Source organism: Sphaeramia orbicularis, chromosome 8 (assembly GCF_902148855.1).
Source record: "Sphaeramia orbicularis chromosome 8, fSphaOr1.1, whole genome shotgun sequence".
Classification (NCBI taxonomy): domain Eukaryota; kingdom Metazoa; phylum Chordata; class Actinopteri; order Kurtiformes; family Apogonidae; genus Sphaeramia; species Sphaeramia orbicularis.
Genome location: NC_043964.1, coordinates 11,237,118 through 11,253,161, shown reverse-complemented (window position 1 = coordinate 11,253,161; position 16,044 = coordinate 11,237,118). Strand labels below are relative to the sequence as shown.

General features: G+C 39.5%; 1 protein-coding gene and 1 long non-coding RNA gene across 7 annotated transcripts in view; both read left to right on the top strand.

Annotated features, from left to right (window-relative positions):
• The window catches only part of LOC115424559 (zinc finger protein OZF-like), a 36,637-nt gene that overhangs the window by 11,210 nt on the left and 9,383 nt on the right, over positions 1 to 16,044 (top strand). For 5 of the 6 annotated variants that reach the window (XM_030141902.1, XM_030141907.1, XM_030141905.1 and 2 more), the window contains 2 exons: positions 7,996 to 8,259; positions 14,430 to 14,434. In XM_030141902.1, the coding sequence (XP_029997762.1) occupies positions 7,996 to 8,259; positions 14,430 to 14,434 (269 nt within the window). Of the gene's footprint in view, positions 1 to 7,995; positions 8,260 to 8,843; positions 10,005 to 14,429; positions 14,435 to 16,044 lie in introns of those variants that run through there. The other variant, XM_030141906.1, reaches the window with a different exon arrangement.
• On the top strand, positions 318 to 7,718 carry LOC115424562 (uncharacterized). Its single transcript, XR_003936102.1, has 2 exons — positions 318 to 397; positions 7,604 to 7,718. It is a non-coding gene; the product is annotated as an uncharacterized LOC115424562 (long non-coding RNA).

Sequence of the window (16,044 nt, the reverse complement as noted above, 5' to 3'; positions counted from 1 at the left end):
CTGAGGTCTTCATTGGTTTGAGGCATATGGTCCAAAAACGGCTGCCAAAAGTTATAGAATGTCTTTAGATTATTACTCATGTTGTATCTGATCTTCTAGATCATAGACTTTTTTTTTTCTTCAAATGTTTAGATTTGCTTTAATTTATAGGTGGTTTTACAGGGGGGGCAACAGGGGCCAGTGTTCTGTAAAACTACCCCTGGCCTCTGTTGTGGCTCCTGTGCTAAACAGATCAGAAGTTCATTCATTTCTTTGTGTAACATGCGCTGTGCTGAAGGTCGGAACTAATACGACAGACGGAGGGTTCTACACGGACTCTTTAAAGCGTAACACACACTGTTATCAGCAGGACGAGTTGAAAACTTTGGTCGCGAGAGCACGGACTAATTCAGAGAAGGTAAACAAAACCATTCAGTGTTTGCACATATTCTTGTGTTACTGTTGTTGTTCACTACGACGGTGTATTTGGACCACAAGAAAAAAAAACGCTTGTCACGACGAGAATAAAGTTGTTATATTTCGAGAATAAATTCATTTTTTAATGAGGATAAAGTCGTAATTTTATGAGATTAAAGTCGTAATATTTGGAGAATTCGACAGAGTTTCCGGTTTTACAGCAAAGCAGCAATGTGTTGATGGGGGATAGACTCAGTGTTTGGCTTTTTAAGTGAGCTGAAAACATTCTTCTCTGTTTTGATGTTTTTATTAGACACGTACAGGAGTAAACCGAAGGACCAGTTCGACTCGACTCTGCCTTTTTGCGTTTCATTTACATAAAAGAACCTGAAATCTGCTACCCCGAACTATTTGTTTCATACTTGTTCGGCCCAGGTTCCAAAACGGGTGTAGAAATACTAAAATGCGACCTGTAAACACTGCAGACCGCTGATCAGTCAGAAGAGAGTCGTCGCTGCGTTATTACGTCATCAATGCGCGACCCGCCATTAAAAATAAAAAAGATTCGGAAGTTTACAGGATATCTTAGTGATAGAGAAACCGAAACTTTCAGAACAACTGAAGCAATTGTGTCAAGGTCAAGGTTACTTTATTTATACCCGTAGGTAGATTTGTTTTGCAGTGTAGGTGATTGCCTTGGCATTACAACAACACATACAAGGGTTGGACAAAATAATGGAAACACCTTCACCTCAAGATGATAATGCCCCAATCCATACAGCTAGAATTGTTAAAGAATGGCATGAGGAACATTCTAATGAAGTTGAACATCCCGTATGGCCGGCACAGTCCCCAGACCTCAACATTATTGAGCATTTATGGTCAGTTTTAGAGATTCAAGTAAGACGTCGATTTCCACCGCCATCGTCTCTAAAAGAGTTGGAGGGTATTCTAACTGAAGAATGGCTTAAAATTCCTTTGGAAACAATTCACAAGTTGTATGAATCAATACCTCGGAGAATTGAGGCTGTAATTGCCGCAAAAGGCGGACCTACACCATATTAAATTATATTTTGTTGATTTTTTTAAGGTGTTTCCATTATTTTGTCCAACCCCTGTACATTGAACATGCAAGACAGGCACTTGTTCACGCTTCCAGACAGGACAAAAAGTGCTCAGTGTTCCACCATTCATCGGTATAGCAGCATGGATAAGTAAAAGAATAAAATAAAGAAGATCAAATAAATAAAAACAAGATGCAATAAAACACAATAAAAACCAGAAAAGATAAAAACAATCCTGGATCAAACCAGGATAAGAGCATAAATTTTAAAAAATTAAAAATTTGAAGTCACAATAATAATAAATAGAGCAAAGAAATGGAATAAATAACTAAATAAGTTAGTAAAGTGCAATGTCACTATTTCTTATTGAGCTCAGTGACGGCGACAGGAACAAAGCTGTTTTTATAAATGCTGTGTCCTGCACCTTGGGACTAAGAACCTCCGTCCAGAGGAAAGGAGCTGAAATTCACCTGGTAAAGGATGGGAGTCATTGTTAAGAACTGATGCATCCATCCTCTGGACCTGTTTAGTGTACAGGGAGGTGGGACAAGACTGGGACTCACCAATCAGGTGACTGGACCATCTGACTATTTGATTCAGTGAGTTTCTCTGCAACGGAGGTCTGACCGAACCACGCCACCAGACAAAAAGATAAAACAGACTCAATAAAAGAACAATCAAACAAAGTTAAAATGGTTCGGTCAGTATGGAAGTGTGCCAGTTTTCTAAGGCAGTGGAGGCGCTGATGGCCCTTTTTACACACAGATCTGCAGTTTTCATTAAAACTCAGTTTTTCTTCAATTATCGTCCCAAGATATTTATATGATTGCACTTGCTCTATAGTCTGACCTTTAATTAAAGTGACTCTGTGCCTGTCCTGTTTTTTTCTAAAAATCAATGATCGTGTCTTTTTTTTTTAGATATGTTCATGTGAAGGTAGGACTCCTCACACCACTGGACAAAGTCATCAATGATCTCCCCCTCTTTGAGCAGGCTGAAAATGACTGAGTCATCAGCATACTTAATGATGGTCCTGTTTTCATATTCACTCTGACACATATTTGTGTAGAGAATGTATAATAGTGGAGACAGGACACAGCCTTGAGGAGAACCAGTGGAGGAGAACACTGGGTTGGACAGAACCCCATTCATCCTCACTCTTTGGGACCTGTCTGTTAAAAAATCTAAAATCCAGCCCATCAGGTTTTTACTAATCTTAAACTGTTCTAAAAGCCTTTTAATTAAAATGTGGGGCTGGATTGTATTAAAAGCGGAGGAGAAGTCTATAAATAAAAGCCTTGCAGATGCCCCTTTACCCTCCACATGTTTAAAAATCATGTTTAAAAGAGTCAGTGTGGCGTCTTCCACTCCTCTGTTGGGCCTGTATGCAAACTGCATAGGATCCAGCTCATGTTCACTCTCCTTTAAAATCGCAGTCTTAACCAGTTTCTCAAAGACTTTCATGACAACTGAGGTGAGAGCAACAGGCCTAAAGTCATTCAAAGTTTTTGGACAGCTGGATTTAGGGACAGTGACCACGACAGTATCCTTCCAAAGAGTGGGCACATGCTGTGTCTGCAAGGACTTATTAAAAATAAACTGAAATACAGGACTGAGTTCATCAGCACAGGATTTAATAAGACGACCACTGATGCTGTCAGGACCCTGGCTCTTGTTCATCTTCACAGAACTGAAAGCCTTTCTGACATCGCTCAGTTCAATGGTAAAGTGCTGACTGTCCTTCAGGTCCTGTTTCAGCTCTAAAATGTCTTTACTAAAATCAAAAGAATTAAAACGAACATAAAAACTATTAAGAGCATTTGCAAAATCTCTGTCTGAATTAAAACTGTCTAAAATGGTCTGGCTGCTGCTCTGGGGATTTTGAAGGCCTACGATGGTTTTCATACATGACCATGCAGAACCTAGATTGTTTGCAGCCATCTTATTTTCTAGAGCGGTTTTATAGTGTTTTGCTTTCAAAATCTCAATTTTCAAGTCTTTGGTGGCTGACTGATTGGTCAGAGACAGCCCCTTCTTTGAAAGCCAATTTCTTGTTCTTCAGACAGGTTTTAACATTTTTTGTGACCCATGGCTTGTTGTTGGGGTACACTTTAACACGCTTATGGGGTATAATCATATCCTTACAGAAAACAGCATAAGAGCTGGTGACATCCACCAGAGCGTCCAGATCATCCCCACAAGTACATTTAAAACATTCCTGCAGGGAGAGCACAGATTCCTCTGACCACATCTCAATGTCCTTGGTCCTTATTTTCTCTCGTTTTAAAACAGTCTTATAGGTGGGCAGGAGATGCACACAGTTGTGGTCAGCAGATCCCAAAGGAGGAAGAGGGAGGGATTTATAAGCATCCCTCACCGACCCATAACAAAGGTCCAATATTTTATCCCGTCTGGTTAAACAGGATATATACTGGTAAAAGTTTTTCAGGGTTGTTTTAAGACAGACGTGGTTAAAATCACCCATTATAAATTTCAGGGCGTCGGGGGAGAGGGACTGCAGCCTCTGCACTGCCTCTGCGATGGTGCTGCAGGCAGAGGGGGGGTGAGCCCTCGGGTGAATGTAGACTGTAGTAATAAAAAGTTGAGGAAACTCACAGGGGAGGAAGAATGGGCGCAGTGAGACTGATAAAAGTTCTACGTCTGGCGTGCAGATCCGCTCTCTGACAGTCACAGCACTACAGTACTGTTTGTTGACGTACAAACACACTTCACCTCCCCGTGTCTTCCCTGTCACCTCCGAGTCCCGATCCAAACGAAATGGAGCTCCAAATCCGTCGACTGATAGGTTGGCGTCCTGGTCTTGCTCCGTCAGCCACGTCTCGGTGAAGGCCATCACACAGCAGTCCCTGAAGTCTTTCTGGAACCTGGCGTTCCCCTGGAGTTCGTCCATCTTGTTCCTCAGGGACCGGACATTTCCCAGGATGACAGAGGGCAGAGGGGTCCGGCTGAGCTGCTGTCTCCTCAGGCGTAGTTTGACTCCTCCGCATCTCCCTCTTTTTCTCCTCCTCTTGTCCCTCGTTCTGTTAAAATCTCTCAATATAAAATCCGGTAACCGTGGGGTGAGGTCTGTACCACCATCTGATAAGTTCAGTTGAATCAGCTCCTCTCGGGTGTAAACAGTCCTCAGCTGGCTCACAGCCCCACTCACTTCACTGGTAACAAGCCAACAAAGTAGAAGTCCAAACATGACGAAGTAAAAGGAATCCATGGCGTGATCTCAACGTTAGTGGAACTTAGAGCACTTTAAAAACCGTCACTCGACCAAAAAAGTAAAACACAAGAGCACATAAAAACACTTAAAAAAGACAAACACAGGACGCCAAAACTCTCACTTGCTGCCGGTTCCTGCGTGCGCATGCGCCCAACTTCGTCAGTGTAACTCAATGTGTTGAAATGGTTTAGTGTTTCGAACCATTTGATACTATATTAGCCCCGAAGTTGATGGCGCCCGAGACAGAATATAAATGAATCAATCAATAAATTTATTCCAAAGTTTTACTGTCAGAATTGACAATTTATTTACAAGATACATCTTGTAATAGGAAACCCCAGAAGGAGTCCTCAGCTTATAAATGGGAGCCCTTAAACATTTGATAAGAGACACAACTTGCATTATAATCTTTAATAAATTAAGCTGTTCTAAATTACTACAAACATTTTTTAAAATTATTTACCTATCTACCCATAGACATGTGATGAGAAAGACAATTTACATTATAATCTTTAATAAATGAAGATGTTCTAAATAACTACATACATATTTTAAAATATTTACCTATCTATCTAATGTTTCACTTCATTTCCTTTCCTGAGTCCTGTTGTAATCAGCATATTCCAATATTGTCAGGTAATTAAATAGTCAGACCTGGGGCTTTATCCACATAAATAAAGAGTTTACATGATTTGCGTATCAGCCATGCGTGGTTTTGGGTTAGGTGTGTTTTTGAAGTAGCTCTGTTTGTTTATGCTTACTTTTTTTTAGTTGTGGTTCATTAGGCCGTATATATAGGGTAACACTAAGCATAAAGAAGCAACAGTTTTTGCTGAAGATGCTTTTTAACTATATTAAAAGAAAGAGATTGTTTTATAGAGTTTTCAATCTCATTCCAGACCTCCAGACCACTACGTGCTGCACTAAAGCGCCACAGATCACCACCAAAATTTAATCATTTTTACCTATTGCCAGTATCAACATTTCCTGAAATTTTCATCCAGATCCATCCATAACTTTTTGAGTTATTTTGCACACAGACAGACGGACAAACAAACCAACACCGGCAAAAACATAACCTCCGTGGTGGAGGTAATAAACAAGAGCTGTTGTTCTGAAATGTTGTGTCTATCCATAGATGTCCTGGTAAGCAAGTAGAGTTTTACAGTGTTTTTTCTTAAAAACAAAAGAAAGAAAGAAAGAAAGAAAGAAATTCATATTTTAAAAGGTATAGTCAGATTATCGTTATCGGGAAATTTAAAAAAAGAGTTTTTTTTGCACATATCACCCACCCCTGTGTTCTGCTAATCTTACCTTAAACCTCACTAAATCAGTGAAACTATGTGATGCAAGCAAAACCCTCCTCCTCTCAAAAACCCACAACCTTTTAAGGGACTGTGCCCATATTTAAGCACTTTAAGTTTGACAACCCTGCCCCTCATTCAAAGCTGGAGTGATACATCACTAGCCAATACGTGTGTGACTTATTTAAGCTTCATTTGGGGAGTCACATGATTTTTCGGCTGATGAAGCAAGGCATCAAAACATCTCGAGTCGAGCCGGTACCACGTAGGGCAAACACAGCATTATATTCTAAGTTATGTAATTTTTTTTAACCATAACTATTAAAAAACTGGAACTGATGTTGGTGTAACTATCAATAACTAGTACAAATACCTATAACTGTTAATACTACTACTCCAAATACAAGTACTAACAGTGGATATACTACTACTGCAGCTGTTAGTACCAATAATAGAAACCTCTATCATATATGGAACTATATAATAAACACTATCACAACTGTATGGATAAATGAATAATGATGATGGAGGAGGAGAGAGGAGGTCAAACAGGAGGAGGAGCAGAGAGGAGGTCAGTGTATCATGTGGAGTGTCCCAGTCTAATCCTATAGCAGCTGAGCTCAGATCAGCCTGAGTCGCACTAACTATAAGCTTTGTCATAGAGAAGAGGATTGGCTGAACATTTGTAAAACCATAGCAACTACTTAAAGCTCTGATTTACGGAGAGAGATTACTTTGAAAAATATCTCTAGGTTTTTTTCTTTAGTAGCCCTAAGATTAAAGAACCCCAAAGTGAAAATGCCAGATATGGTAAATGTTGGAGGGAATGTCCTAAACTCGCCCCCTACTGGACAGAGTTGATGGAAAGGACTGAACTGATGACTGCGTTATAACTGGAGGAGAGTTTCAGTGGATTTTATTTGGTCAACTTACAAACTGGACTAAAGAAATAGGACACATACCTGCTGCAAATATTACCGGCTGCTGGAAAGAAGGTTATAACCAGAACCACCGACACTTTCAGACTGGATGGAATTAATACATGAAGTCTACGTTATGGGGAATATAATTTTTTCTTTGAGACATTCTTTTGAAAAATGTGAGAAATACTGTAAAATCTCAAAATAGTTCCTGAATCAGAGTTTACAGTACTTGCTAGTTTGCATTTCTTTTTGCCAGTTTGTTGTATAATTTGGATGTGGTGAACTGTCAAGATGGCCGCATTTTTTTGCATGTTTTAGTTGATCTATTTTGCTTTGTTATTGTATATCTGTTTTTAAAATGAAAAAAAAAAGTCCAACAAAAAAGAGAGTTAAAGAAAAAGAAATGATGAACGGTTGTCACTCAATGTGTTCAGGGTGCGGCAGCAAGAAAAATTAAACTGTTATAGCTCAACAGTCTTTGGCCCAGTCAGGACCAAACTTCACATGTATGATAAGAGTTATACCCTGAAAATAATGACATGAAATTATCGAATCTGACTCCTAGTGCCACCTATTAGTACTAATAAATGTTTTTGATGTGCAGTGGTCCTGGTCCTGAAGAGATGTGTTTGTTTTATTACATTTCAGTGACCACCTCTTCTTTTTCTTTATGTTTTAATGTAGAAAGAAGCAAAAGGTGGATTTTAAGTGAAACCTAAAAGTTGTATCTGGCGAAGATCACCTGACTCCAGCAAACATGGATGGAAAACCCACCTGTGACCAGTGTGGGAAGAGTTTCCCCTACGCGTCTACCCTTAAGAACCACTTACGCAGCCACAGCGGAGAAAGACCATATGACTGTGACCAGTGTGGGAGGACTTTCACCTATGCGTGTACCCTTAAGAGACACCTACATATCCACAGTGGAGAAAGACTATATGACTGTGACCAGTGTGGGAAGACCTTCACCCAGGTGTCTACCCTTAAGACACACCTACGCATCCACAGTGGAGAAAGACTATATGACTGTAACGAGTGTGGGAAGAGTTTCCTCCTAGCATCTACATTAAAGAAACACCTACGCATCCACAGCGGAGAAAGACCATATAACTGTGACCAGTGTGGGAAGACTTTCGCCCAAAGGGGTAACCTTAAGACACACCTACTCATCCACAGAGGAGAAAGACCATATTACTGTGACCAGTGTGGGAGTACTTTCACTCAGGCGTCTAATCTTAAAGCCCATCTACGCATCCACAGTGGAGAAAGACTATATGACTGTGACCAGTGTGGGAAGACTTTCACCCGAATGAATCACCTTAAGACACACCTACGCATCCATAGCAGAGAAAGACCGTATGACTGTAACGAGTGTGGGAAGAGTTTCCTCCAAGCATCTACCCTTAAGAACCACCTACGCATCCACAGCGGAGAAAGACCATATAACTGTGACCAGTGTGGGAAGACTTTCACCCGAAGGCATCACCTTAAGGCCCATCTACGCATCCACAGCGAAGAAAAACCATATGAGTGTGACCAGTGTGGGAAGACTTTCACCCAACTGTCTACCCTTCAGATGCATCTGCGCTTCCACAGAGGAGAAAGACCATTTACCTGTGACCAGTGTGGGAAGACTTTCACTCGAAGGGGTAACCTTAAAACACACCTACGCATCCACAGAGGAGAAAGACCATATTACTGTGACCAGTGTGGGAAGACTTTCACCCACCCCCATACCCTTAAGACACACCTACGCATCCACAGAAGACAAAGACCATATTACTGTGACCAGTGTGGGAAAACTTTTGCCCGCCCGCTTACTCTTAAGACACACCTTCGCATCCACAGTGGAGAAAGACCATATGACTGTAACGAGTGTGGGAAGAGTTTCCTCCAAGCATCTACCCTTAAGAAACACCTACACATCCACAGTGGAGAAAGACCATATAACTGTGACCAGTGTGGGAAGACTTTCACCCGAAGGGATAACCTTAAGAGACACCTACGCATCCATAGAGGAGAAAGACCATATAACTGTGATCAGTGTGGGACGACTTTCAGAACCTTGTCAGAATTACATTCTCACAATCATGTTCTACACAAGAAGTTGATGTTCCCATGTGATAAGTGCATGAAGATACTCTGGTCATCCAGCTCTTATAAGTATCACCAACGGACCCATACTAGAGAGAAACCCTACCAGTGCCGATTTTGTGACAGATCTTTTATCACAGGTTCACAATGTACCAAACATGAATGTGCCAAACATTTAAACAAAGAACAAAAACTGAACAGACCAGAAGGAGACCATCAGATGGAGGAAGAAGGTCCTCAAAACAAGTGAAATATCTGTTCATGCAGTGGGATAATTTCACTTGATAAGATTTCTTGAATTAAGATTGTTAAATCTACTAGTAAGCATGTCTACAGATGCATGAACACTTAAAATAAGAAATTAGCTCTTTAAACAAGATACATTGTCTGACACTTCTAAACCTAATTTTTTTTTTTATCTTGGTAAGAACCACATAATTTGCAGTGTGCGAGCTGATCTTTGTTGTTTATGCAGCTGAATGCAGTGATCTGTTATAGGAGAAACTAAACAGTAAGAATAACTTGCTGCCTGGCAGGAAATGTTTTGTGAAAGAGAGGGAGACTATGATTTACGGGGGAAATTCAATTTAAAGATTCATAAAGTACGCACTACATTAAAAAGTTTCTATGGAGTAAAATTGCAGAACAAATTGTGTGTGGAGATAAAGCAAAAATCAAACCTGATTTAGTTTAAAAACAGATATAAATGATTGATTGACTGATTGATTGATTCTTGAGAGGTACAGTATTTAAAAATGACAATGAGGGCTGTTTGTTTATGGATAATGTTGTATTGATAAATATGCTGTTATTGAAGAAAATTGTTGAACTGTTTAGTGTGTTTGTATGACTGTACTACTATGATCATATTGTAGTGTATATTTTGTTTACTGCATTATGTATTAGTAGTGGTTGAATGCTAAAATTAGGAAAAATGTATTGTTTGATTGTTGTATTAAGTTAGTGATAAAGGTGTAAAAAAAAAGCACTTGAGGGGTTAGATTAAATAAGTTTATACTTCTTCCTACACTTGCGAAATTCAGACTTGCATGTACTTGAAGATAGATTCTGTTCATTGGCTCCGTTTTGTTTTATTTTGTTTCTTTGCATGTTATAAATAAATAAACAGCTTTTCCACAAGTGCATGGTCTCGCATCGCAGAGCCAACGTATCAGGGCAGGATTCTGCGTTTTACCTTCACCTTAAGAACCAGAGACACAGGTTTGAGGATGTGAATGTCCACATCCTGGATAGGGAAGACGGATGTTTGGGAGAGGAGTGGAAGAAGCCATCTGTTTCCAAGTGGATATATATCCTTTATTTAACCTGGTAAAAAGAAAAAACGCCTCATTGAGATTACAAATCTCTTTTTCAAGAGTGAACCTGGCCAAGAAAAGCATCATAACACACAGTTTTTGACAAGACGACAGAATCAACATGTAATAATAACGAAAAACAAAACTACAATCAATAGTGACAAAACAATCATTTGTGCAAGTTTAAAAACAGTTACACTGACCAAGCTCATTGATTTCACGCTCCTTTAAAATAGGAACGGCTTTCTCTCAACAGGGGTGGGGGTCTAGGCTACCACCCGTCTCCTACTTATGCAGTCCTAACATCTCTGCCATTGTCAAGATAACGACCTGCATAATGGCTCATTAAGTGTATACAAAGGCTTGGAGGTGTTGGTGACCCCCCCCCCCCCCCCCCCCCATGACTGTTTTGTTTTATTTATTTATTTTAGTTTGTTTGAATTTTTGCTTTTCATTTCCAAAAAAATTGAATCCATAAGAACTAATCATAGGCCACTGGACTTTATATGCATGACCAGCCACTCAAAGTACTTCCTAATGATGGAGGTCAGGGCTCGGGGCCGGTAGTCATTGTTCCTGGATGGGCGGGGCTTCTTCAGGACTGATACTATAAAACCTGTGGGGGCAACAGCTGGGCTCAGGGACATGTTGAATACATCGGTGAGGACATTGCTGAGCTCTTTGTTGGACTCCTGTAGAACCAGGTATGTTGTCCAGCCCAGATGGGTTAATCCTTGGGGGGGGGGGGGGGTAGTTGTCAGTCTTGTGAGTTGCTGTGTTTTTTTATGTTTCAAAGCCAAAGGAGTTGTTGAGGCTGTAGACTGAAAAAATAATGGATCAGACTCATCATGTATTTCTACTATGCATTCTCTAAAAGCAGTAATCAGAGCAGTAAACAGAACTAAAACTGCATAGAAATGATACAAGTAGAGTACAACAGGGGTCAGACTGTGGGGAAAACAGTGAAACCTCATGCAGATGTGATTGTTTTCAGAAACTCTGCGTTTATACAGCCCTGTATATCTGTACTGTCAAGAGCATGCCAGGCCTGTAGATGGGACGATCGAGTACCTTTAACCAATCACAATCCTGAGAAAGAATCACAATGAAAAGTAACTTCAGCTATGAACCTACGGAGATGTAGTTTTTCTGGTTCCGCGTCCAGTACAATGCAATGCAAATGGATGAGCTGGTCACTTTTTTTGGAATCACAAGCTGCTTTTCTGATGTAGTCGAACCGTGTTAGTTCTGTAGTCATTAATAGCTGCGTCTGTTTTTCAGTCATGTTTTGTCTGTTTGTTTCTGTAATTGTTGCCTCTGCCAGGAGGTATTGTGATCACTTTGCTTTGTGTGTTTGCATGTTTGTTTGTTTGTTAGCAAGATAACTCAAAAAGTTAGGGATGGATTTTCATGAAATTTTCGGGAAATGTTGATACTGGCACAAGGAAGAAATTAAATTTTGGTGGCGATCGGGGGGCAGATTTGTCTTGGCGGAGGTCTGAGCTCTCCTAGTGCTTTTCTGGTCTAACCTTGTTTTGACTTTTAGCCCCCCCACCCCCTTCCCCTCAAGGAACTATTGCTCGTTGATCAGGCTGTATTTGTAAATAAGATTCTGTTCTTAATTGCTTGCCTGGGTAAATAAAGGTAAAACAAAAAGAAGTTCATGTATTGTGTGAATTTCATATAAATTATAACTTCATTTACCTTCTACTGAACTGGACAGAACAAATAACGGAAAAAACAAATAAAATAAACAAAATATGAAATATGACAATGTGGAAACAACTCATAAAAGCCTTAGTTTATATCAAGTAAATACACAAAGATCCTGTTAAGCACATGTCGTGGGCGCTAACTAGCTAAGATGCTAACATTCGCTAGGATCAAACTTCCTTATTTTCCTATTGAATCCTTGTAATTTCACTTATCAGCTCCATCCTCTTCCTCTAAACTGTATCATCACATACGGTAACAGAAAGGTTGTTGTAATATTTCAAATAGTAATTAATTAGATTTCCTGTTACTGGAGAACAATAACAACATTAGTAACACTGTTATTTTTAAGGCTTTTATTCCCAACATTGTTCAGCAGTTGTTGGTCCAATCAGCACCAAACTTCACATGTATGATAAGAGTCACTCCCGGAACATAGTGACGTGACAATATTGAATCTGACTCCTAGCGCCACCTATTAGAACCAATAAATGTTTTCAATGTGCATGTTGAACATATGCATATCAAGTTTGGTCAGAAAAGCCTTAACAAGTTGATGATTCAATATGTTCAAGTGGGAGACCTTAGGTGACATCATATGATCGTGGCGGCGCGACGAATTCTGAGGGTTTGTCATGAAACAAGAAACTGTTTTATGAACTCATTAGTACATTGTTGAATCTGCATCAATTTTCACTTGTAGAATAAGAGTATCAGGCCCTCAAAACTTCCTACAAAAACTAAAATAAATAAATAAATAAATAAATAAATAATAATAGAAAACATTTCATATACAATAGGTCCTTTGCAGCCAATTCTCAGCACTTTGACTCTAATAATACATTGAAATGGGCTTACTTTACTTTCAGTGACCAAACTAAACACTTTCTTGTAGTGTTTTCTGTTTCTGTCACTATTTAAAGAATCTGCCAGCATTGGAGAGAACCTGACATTTTTCATCATCTTTAAATATCTCTGTTATTTTCTGGTTTCATACAGGAAACGCATCTCTTAAGGAGAAACCATCAAATACTCGTTGCCTTGAAACTGTCCTGTCGATCACCTAAATAGTTACTTTTGTCTAACGGCTTAATCTGATACTGAAGAGATGTGTTTGTTCTGTTACATTCCATTGCATTTCAGTGACCACCTGTTCTTTTTCTTTATATTTTGATGTAGAAAGAAGCCAAAGGTGGATTTTAAGGGAAACCTTAAAGTTATATTTGGTGGAGATCACGTGATTCCAGCAAACATGGATGGAAAACCTATCTGTGACCAGTGTGGGAAGACTTTCAACCACATGAATAGCTTTAAAACACACCTACGCATCCACAGTGGAGAAAGACCATATGACTGTGACCAATGTGGGAAGACTTTCATCCGTATGAATGACCTAAGGATACACCTACGTGTCCACAGTGGAGAAAGACCATTTGGCTGTGACCAGTGCGGGAAGACTTTTGCTCAATCGTCTTTGCTTAAGAGACACCTACGCATCCACAGTGGAGAAAAACCATATGTTTGTGACCAGTGCGGGAAGACTTTCACCCAACTGTCTACCCTTCAGATGCATCTACGCTTCCACAGAGGAGAAAGACCACATAACTGCGAGCAATGTGGGAAAACTTTCACCCAACAGTCTGACCTTAAGATACACCTACGTATCCATAGCAGAGAAAGACCATATGACTGTAATCAGTGTGGGAAGAGTTTCCCCCATGTGTCTACCCTTAAGAAACACCTACGCATCCACAGTGGAGAAAGACCATATAACTGTAACAAGTGTGGGAAGACTTTCACCCAACCATCTACGCTTATGTCCCACATACGCATCCATAGCAGAGAAAGACCATATGACTGTGATCAGTGTGGGAAGAGTTTCCCCCATGCATCTACCTTTAAGAGACACCTACGAATCCACAGCGGGGAAAGACCTTATAACTGTGACCAGTGTGGGAAGACTTTCAGATCCTTGTCAGATTTGTATTCTCACAATCGTGTTCACCACAAGAAGTTGATATACCCATGTGATAAGTGCACGAAGACACTCTGGTCATCCAGCTCTTACAAGTATCACCAACGGACCCATACTGGAAAGAAACCCTACCATTGCAGATTTTGTGACAGATCTTTTATCACACGTTCACAATGTACCAAACATGAACATGTCAAGCATGTCCACAAAGGACAAAAACTGAACAATTGTACAAAAAGTGAGGCTCTAGAAACAAGTAGAAACAGTCAGTGCCAAAACACACTAAAATTTGAGTGTTACAGATGCAAAAAAAGATTCTTGTCATCCTTTGCCTTTTCCTATCATCAGCACAGATGTGACTCATCAGCATCTGGACCAAAAAGTTCCTCAGCATCAGATGGTAAGAAGAAACACAGTGTGTCTGGACCAGCACCACCGACTACTTTTGACAAGAACATCAAACTTAAAAACCTCCAGATCTGCCTCCATAGAATCCAGATGTGAAGACAAATACCCGACTGAAAGCTGTTTTTTTTTTTTTTTTTTTGTCCTCAGAGTAAAGAAGTGTGCTCTAATGCACCACCCTCACAAAACAGTGACATGACAGAACCTCAACCTGCCACAACATGTAAAGTTAAACCAGAGGAGGTCAACAAGGACATGGTTTCAGTGGGGATACTACTTCTTATTACCTTTGTGGATATTTAATCAGTCACCTGTTGTTGTGAGTCTGTTAGGGTTGGGATTCACACCTGTTCATTGTTCACAAATGTAACCAGCCACACTCCTGATCAAAATTTTAAGACTAGTTGAAAAATTGCAAGAATTTGCATTTTGCACTTTTGGATATTAAGTAGAGTTTCAAAATGCAAAAAGAAGAAATGGAAGCGAGACAAAAAAAAAAAAAGAGTTAGCAATTTATTGAAAACAACAATGAAACTGAAATAGGCTGTTCATCACCTGATCAAAAGTTTAATACCACATCCTTTAAAAGCCAAAATCTGTGCAGAAATGTGGATTCAATGTCATTTTCTGTCAGTTATGTTAGTCAGTTAGTTGTCTCTTTGAACGTGGTTGGATTGTTGAGCTTAAATTTGTATCATGTATTGGCACATGAATTAATTTATCAATCCGTTTTTATATTTCTGTATGTATTATTTAATATGGCAAGGTCGGTCCTCCATACTGGTCCATGTGTCTGTGTTAAATCCACAGAGGTTTTGTACTGAAAAACCAAATAAATGCTGTTGCAGGAGTCACCAGCAGGGGGAGACAAAACACAGATGAGGAAGTCTGACTGATGTGAACACACACTCCTGATGATATCCTTCAGAATCAGTGTCTTTTATGTCAAATACACACAGTTGTGTCTTCATGAATGTCCTCTCCTGTGTTTATATTCAATAGCTGAGCAGTTCTGAGGAACACCATGAAGCTCTGAAGAGTTTTCAACAGCATTTTCAAACTGCAAAATAAAAAAGAAAAACTCATCTCTGTCCAGTGAATGTTGACAAATACTCACTTTCTACAGTGTTAATGAAACAGAGTTGTTCCTTTTTCACCTCTGGTGATTGTTTTTATCGCTGTCTCTTATAAATCAGTGAAAGCTCCACCCTTAGACAACATCATATCTATAAACCTTCATGTCGAATGACAAAAAGTAGCAACACTGGAGTTCAATGAACAGGTTTGTTGTTTTTCAGGTGCACATATCAGCCAGAAATTAGTATCAGATGATAAATAACAACACAAACCTTATGAGAAAGACCTGATAATGGAGAAAAATGTGAAAATAATGATAAAATATGTGACTTCTGTTAGTTTTATACAAGTAAAGATGATTATCATGACATCAAACAGAATAGAACAGAATAGAATAGAATAGAATAGAATAGAATAGAATAGAATAGAATAGAATAGAATAGAATAGAATAGAATAGAATAGTCTATATTGTCATTGCATTTTCCAGTCAGTGCAACAATACGAATACAAATCCAATACATCAGAAAATAACATTACAAAAGAA